At 51.1% G+C, this 6,860-nt stretch overlaps 1 protein-coding gene across 4 annotated transcripts in view; it reads right to left on the bottom strand.

Annotated features, from left to right (window-relative positions):
• TCEA3 (transcription elongation factor A3) overlaps nucleotides 1-6,588 on the bottom strand; it is a 22,558-nt gene extending 15,970 nt beyond the window's left edge. For 2 of the 4 annotated variants that reach the window (XM_055083667.1, XM_055083671.1), the window contains exons 1-4: nucleotides 6,375-6,588; nucleotides 6,148-6,203; nucleotides 2,755-2,910; nucleotides 1,702-1,737 (exon numbers count right to left, since the gene is read on the bottom strand). In XM_055083667.1, the coding sequence (XP_054939642.1) occupies nucleotides 1,702-1,737; nucleotides 2,755-2,910; nucleotides 6,148-6,203; nucleotides 6,375-6,573 (447 nt within the window). In that variant the 5' untranslated portion in view covers nucleotides 6,574-6,588. Of the gene's footprint in view, nucleotides 1-1,701; nucleotides 1,738-2,748; nucleotides 2,911-6,147; nucleotides 6,204-6,374 lie in introns of all 4 variants that reach the window. The other 2 variants (XM_055083675.1, XM_055083680.1) reach the window with 2 other exon arrangements.
• Nucleotides 6,589-6,860: the final 272 nt, after the last annotated feature.

Raw genomic sequence — 6,860 nt, 5'->3', positions numbered from 1 at the left:
CACGGGCCCAGCCGCTCCGCGGCACGTGGGATCCTCCCAGACCGGGGCGCGAACCCGGTTCCCCTGCATCGGCAGGCGGACGCGCAACCACTGCGCCACCAGGAAAGCCCCTGGAAGGCGGATTCTTTACCACTGGACCACCAGGGAAGTCCCTGTTATTTTCCTTCCGGGAGCAAAAATGGTCCTATATTTCTTTCTTTCTTTTTTTTTTTTAAGAATTTTATTTATTTATTTATTTGGCTGCACCGGGCCTTAGCTGCGACGTGTGGGATCTTTTAGTTGCAGCATGTGGGATCTAGTTCCCTGACCAGGGATTGAACCTGGGCCCTCTGCATTGGGAGCACGGAGTCTTAACCACTGGACCACCAGGGAAGTCCGATCCTCTATTTCTTTCTTTCTTTTTTTTTTTTTTTTTTTTGCGGTACCGGGCCCTCTCACTGTTGTGGCCTCTCCCGTTGCGGAGCACAGGCTCCGGACGCGCAGGGTCAGTGGCCATGGCCCACGGGCCCAGCCGCTCCGCGGCACGTGGGATCCTCCCGGACCAGGACACGAACCCAGCATCCCCCGCATCGGCAGGCGGACTCTCAACCACTGCGCCACCAGGGAAGCCCCCCTCTATTTCTTATAAAAACTTTCTGCCTAGAGCAAAAGTTGACCCCAGGAAGGAGGGCTCCTGGGCCTCCGTTGCCTGGGTTGCGGGCAGGGGGCTCCTCAGCGGCTGGCACTGGCAGTCCCTGTGGAGGGTGTGATGCAGTCCTGGCTTGCTGCCCTTGGCCTGGTCAGCCTCTTCTTGGGCCTGGGTTGATCACCCGATTCTCTTGCCCTGTTCTAGTGAATAGTCCTTGGATGGGGCCAGACTTGGCCGGTTCCTTTGCTGAGACTTCTGGGGCCTGTCTTTGTCCTAATTCAGTCACCCAGCTCTGTTCTGGCCTCCAGCTTCTGGGAACTTGCTGGGTTTGGCTCACACCTGAGCCTACACCTTGCTCTCGGTTCTCGGGGGCCTGGTTTCCCAATGTTTCTGGAACTGCCTGCCTGTAAGACAGTCTCTTGATAGCATTCCCACGACACACACACAAAGGGAAGCAGAGGGACCCCAGAGCCACAGAGCGAGGGACAGAGAGAAGGAAACGCAGGCTGGGTTCCCATCAAAGTCACAGCTTCACCTCACAGGGAAGGATAATACTCTGCTAAGCCACGTTGCAATTTGTAACTCTGGGTATATGTTGATATTTGCCTAAAAAGAGCATATATTTTAGATTAAGCCAAAAGATATCCCTGTCCACCTGTGCCAAGTTCCCCATTTTATCCTAAAGCCAGGGCTCTTTGTAAAATTTTGGATATTTGAGGAAAGCAGCAAACCCTCTTCTCAGAAAAATGTACACGTACACATTACATAACACACACACCACACACCTGCATACACCACACACTAACCACACACACCACACACACATACACTACATCACACAAACTACACATACATACACATCATGCACAACATAAATACACAGAGGCACACTCTTGACAATAGTTTCAGAGGGTTCCCAGACACCCCAAGGCACACCCAGACTCCAGGACGTCAGTGCATTTCCCGTCCCCTTCTCTGGGCCGCTTGGATTTAGTAGCGCTTTAGCAGTGCCATTGCCACGTGCTTGCGGGGAATCCCCTGAGTTAGCTCTGGCAGCCAAGAGCCACTCATACCTGAGGGTGTACAAAGGTCTTTCCAAGATAGAGACTCTGAAATAAACAGATCTGGGATCAAATCCTCATCATCACTTATGAGCTGAGGGTGGCCTCAGTTTTCTCATCCACAAAATGGGGATAATATTTCCTCTTTGACAGCACTGTGATGAAATGGCCAGTGAATGGGCCTAACATATCCTAATTCCTGGGAGGGCTTTACTTGCCTTAACCTTCTAAACACTTCACATGTGTTAACTCATTCAATCCTTCATGGGATAGCTGTTATTACTTCCACTTTACGGATGAGAAAACTGAGACACAAAGAGGTTAAGTGGCTGGTCTACGATCACACAGCTAAGTGGCACAGGCAGAAGTCCAACCCGGGCGGTTCGGCGCAGGCCCCGAGCTTCTAAACACTGCACATACTTCCTCAAACAGGCTTGTTCCCTTTACCTTCCCTTACTGACCCCTTCAAGCTGGGTCAATCCTTCCCTCCTGTAAGTTCCCATGGTGGCTCTGTCATGGCAGACACCACCTCTGTATTATATGTATTTGTATACATGTCTGTCCCCGCACCTTGGGCTGTGCTCCATGGAGTCAGGGACTCCGATTCTGGCTTCGGCCCAGAGCTGAGTAATGGGATATAGGACTGAACGAGGCAGAAGAGGGAGGCAGATCACAAGGCAGGGAGGAGAGGGTGCTCCGGGGCCAGACAGCTTGGCTCCTGGCATCGACCTTTTCTAGCTGTGTGCACGGGCAGATCACTTAAGTCCTCTGAGCCTCAGTATCCTCACCTATAAGACGGAGATGATAAACATTTCTGTCTCGGTTGGTGTGAAGCTAGAATTGGCCAACACACCAAAGCGATTAGCACAGTGCTGAAGACATGGTAGCTGTGTTCACTGTCCTGATGGTCCAGGGGCCCTGAGGGATGGGGAGTCTTCGATGGTCCGCCTAGGGAAGCCCCTGGTTCACCACTGAGTTACAAGCCACTGCCTCTCAGACTTGGGCAAGGCTGGAGGGGCCCGGCCCCTTGTCCCGCCACGCAGAGGTCCCGGCCCTCACCCTCACCTCTGCCGTCATCTTGGCAATGAGCCCAGAGGAGATGGCCCCGCTGAGCACGTTCCGCCTCAGGCCGGGGTTCCTGGGGTCCTTGAGGTTGCTGATTCGGCTGCGCACGCGGTTCCGGTACTTCATATCTGTGCTCTTGAGCTCCTGGTAGATATGTGACACAGTCAAGGGCCAGCCAGCCACTCGCAGAGGAGCACGGAAGGATGGGGAGCCTGTCCCTGGAGGCCGAGGAGCTGCAAGGCCACCTCTTCCTTTCCGTGGACTTTTACAAGGGGTCAGGCACCTTTGTGGCCTCTGACTCCCCAAGTAGGGGGTCTCACTTGGGCATCTGGGGTCAGCCACATATCAAGGAAAGGAAATAGCCTCCAAGGTGACAGCAGGTCATCTCAAGCACTGTGGTGTCAGGGACCCCAGGAATGGGCAGCCTGGGTTTGCCTAAGCCTCTTGTGTGACCTCGGGTGAGTCCCATGACCTCTTTGTGCCTCGGCTTCCTTATTTATAAATAAAAGGCTGTTATGAGGATTCCGTGAGCTAAGCTGCATGAGGCACTAGCCTGGTGTCTGGGGCATGTCAAGCGCTCAACATTTAGGGGCTAAGATGATAGTGATGACGACAACCTCTAGTTTGAAAGGGCCTCTGGAGGCTGTAAGTCCAGCCATCAGAGGAAAACATAAGATTAGGGGCCACATGTCTAAGGCTCTAGGCAGTATTGCAATAAAGAAATCGTTGAGTTTTGTTTACTCTGGTGTCCCCAACATATTAGAGCATAGACCCACCTGCCTGCCCCTCCTCCCTTTTCTCTGGGAATACCTATCGCGGAACCCACTTTGGGAATTGCTGGTCAGAGTTACTTCGCTCATTAATGGATGAGGAAGCTGAGGCTTAGAAAGGATGCCGGCCCTTGCTCAAGGTCACAGGGCACATTCCCGGCAGAGTCAGGGCTGGAAGCCAGACCCCCTCCTAACGGTAATGCTCTCTCCACTCACCCGGCAGGAAGTCGCCCCTGACCACCGACCACAGTGAGTTATCTGTCCAGACACTGCATCCCAGACAGGCCTCCCACCCCCTCCTCCCTTCTCCATCCTCTGGAGGACCTCAGGGAACAAAGCCACATTTTCTTGGTCTCCTAAGCTAAGAAGAGTCAGGAAGATGAAGCCTTTGCTGGGAAAAACCATATACAAGAAAGAGAACGTGGGGAATGTGGGAAAATGGACACAGCTGGCTTTCTCGAAGTGGTGGGAGGGAAGGTGGTATTATTTAAGTTTTCCTTGATTGTTGTTTGTACAATACAAATGTGAAAAGAAAGAATATGCCCTAATGCATTGAAAGCCAAAATATTGGTTTAAAAATCTGTGTTTGAGATTCTTGGAGGTGGGGATCTGCTTGATATGTGGGGACAGCAGGGCTGGCAATCCTTTCATCAGCCTCTTCCTGAGTCTGCCTCCGTTTCCTGAGGTCACAGAGGGGGATGAGGTGGAGTGCAGACCTAGGGATCACAGGCCCCTACCCGCCAGACGAGCATATGTGAGCCCCACGGCTGCCATGTTAGTCCAGGGTCGCTCCAAAGAGGTCAGATCTTTTTTAGGACATAGAGCTTTCAAGCCCCCAAACTTATCCTTCCCCTGACCTCCCACCACCTAAGGACAAAGAGCTAAAGCGTTGGTGCAGCTTTGATTTCCTTTCCTTCAGAAGAGGGTCGTTCAGAGGAGGGAAGGCCCACAGTGGAACTATGGACTGGATCATCCACCTTTGTCTCTAACTGGGCTTGAAGGTGGAGGGACCTGCTTGGAGGGACAGCTGTTCGGGAGAAAACAAAGATGAAGCTCCTGAGAGTTCTGATACCTCATGTTCTGTGTTACTGAATTAATTGGAAATTATGCAAATGTACTTGGAGAGGTGTTAGATTAGCTCAAGAAGTGCTGGTTAACAACTAAATGATGGTGGAGGGAAACTCCCAGATATGTTGAAAGATAATAGGGTGGTTCTCAGGCAGGAGATGGAAGCAGGAAGTCTGTTTTCTGAGATCGGCCCCTGTACCTTCCCAACCCCAGCTGAGCCCCTAGGTAGAGCCCAGAGGGCCAGAAAAGGGCCTTAATGGGACACTCAGACCCCTGTTCCCTGGGGATTCTGTTCCCACCCTCCATAACCTTTTTGATATGCAAAGCTCTGTCTCCAGTAAAAGGAATTCCATGCATTCATTCAGTGGGGCACAGTGTGGAGGGATTCCCCCTCCAAGACAGAAATCTTGGGAATTCCCCGGTGGTCCAATGGTTAGGACTCCACACTACCACTGCAGGGAGCCCGGGTTCGATACCTGGTCAGGGAACTAAAATCCCTAAATGCTGTGTGGTGCGACCAAAAAAAAAAAAAAATCTTTCGGTGCAATTGGCCATATCACATGGTAGTCACCTCCTCTGTCTAGACAAGGCAGCTTTCAGATAGTGGAAGCATGGCGCATAAGGGAAGAACTCAGGACATGGAATCCAAAGACCAAGGTTTTCAGTTCAGCTTTGACACTCAGTAGTTCCTGAGCCTCAGTTTCCTCATCTGTAAAATGGGAACAACAGCCCCTGCCTCACAGAGATTATTGCAAGTATTAACAGAGGTAGGAAGTGTCAATTGCCCAGGACACAGTGCCTGGTACATATTAGGCGGTCAAACATGGGAGCTGTTATATTCAGAGAAGGAAGAGAGGGAAGGGCTGAGCACAAGGAATGCTGTCCTCTCTCTCTGTCTCGACTCATTGACAATGTCACAACCCAGGCACGTCAAGACACAGCCTGAGGACTTCCCTGGAGGTCCAGTGGTTAAGACTCTGCCTTCCAATGTAGGGGATGCAGGCTCGATCCCTGGTTGGGGAGTTAAGATCCCACATGCCCCGTGGCCAAAAACCAAAACATAAAACAGAAGCAATATTGTAACAAATTCAACAAAGACTTCAAAAAATGGTCCACATCAAAAAAAAAAAAAAATCTTTAAAAAAAAAAAAAAAAAAGACACAGCCTGTCTGAGCCCTAAGGTTCTACAGTCACATTTTCTGGGTTCAAATCATCCCAACTCTGCCACTACTATTAACTGTATGAGCTTGGGCATGTAATTTAGCTGCTCTGAGCCTCAGTTACCTCATCTGTAAAATGGGATAATCCCACAGGGAACCTACCTTGTGGGATTGTTCTCAACGTGAAATGATGTACTGCTCGTAAACAGCTTATCAAAAGGCCGGCAGGTGCCAAACTTAATAGATGTTAGCTAGAATTAAGAACTCAGGTTCAGGGGCAGAGCAGGGGCCTATGCCTGAGTCCTTCCCACTCACTGTCCTGGATCCCTTGTACTTGGGAGACCTGCTGCTGGACAGTTCAGGCACCCACAGCCCTGGCACAGCTCAAGGATATGGTCTTCGATTTCTGATGCCATCTTGTCACAGTTGACCCCATAGTCCTTGTAATTGTCTAAAAGAGATTCGGAAAACACAGGCATCAGCTGGAGATGACCTTGGCAGTGAGGCCTGCTTGGACAGGGGACTCTAACATCCTGTACCACTTTCAGGGTGCTGAGAAAGACCACCTCTCCCCGACCTTGGGAAGCCCTCCCTCCCCCGTCCCTGGCCCAGGTCCTCTCACCGTCCACCTTCAGGGCCGCGGAGAGCATCTCCACACACTTGTCCCGGACAGAGTCCCCCGTGAGATAGCAGGGCGCCAGGAGGCAGACAGAGGGGGCAAAGGTAGGGCTCGAGGGGCTGCTGGGTGTTCTGGGAGTCTCTGCTTTCGATTTGCCGCTGTTTGATCTGAGGATGACAATAAGTAATAGACATTTTGACATTAAGTGAATAAAGTATTTACTGAGCACCACTCTAGATGTTTTTATGGATGATCTCCTTTAATCCTCATAAAAACCATATGAGGAAAGTACTTTTTTTTTTTTTTGGCTGCGCAGCATGTAGGACCTTATTTCCCTGACCAGGGATCGAACCCGAGTCCCCTGCATTGGAAGCGTGCAGTCTTAACCACTGGATGGCCAGGGAAGTCCGGAAGGTACTATTTTAGGCACTTGACATGGATCATCTCATTTAATCCTCCTAACAACCCCATGAGGTCTGTACTATACGT

The sequence above is a fragment of the Physeter macrocephalus genome, chromosome 3, assembly GCF_002837175.3.
Source record: "Physeter macrocephalus isolate SW-GA chromosome 3, ASM283717v5, whole genome shotgun sequence".
Taxonomy (NCBI): Eukaryota; Metazoa; Chordata; class Mammalia; order Artiodactyla; family Physeteridae; genus Physeter; species Physeter macrocephalus.
The sequence above is the reverse complement of the archived record's forward strand: the minus strand, read 5'-3'. Positions and strand labels throughout refer to the sequence as shown.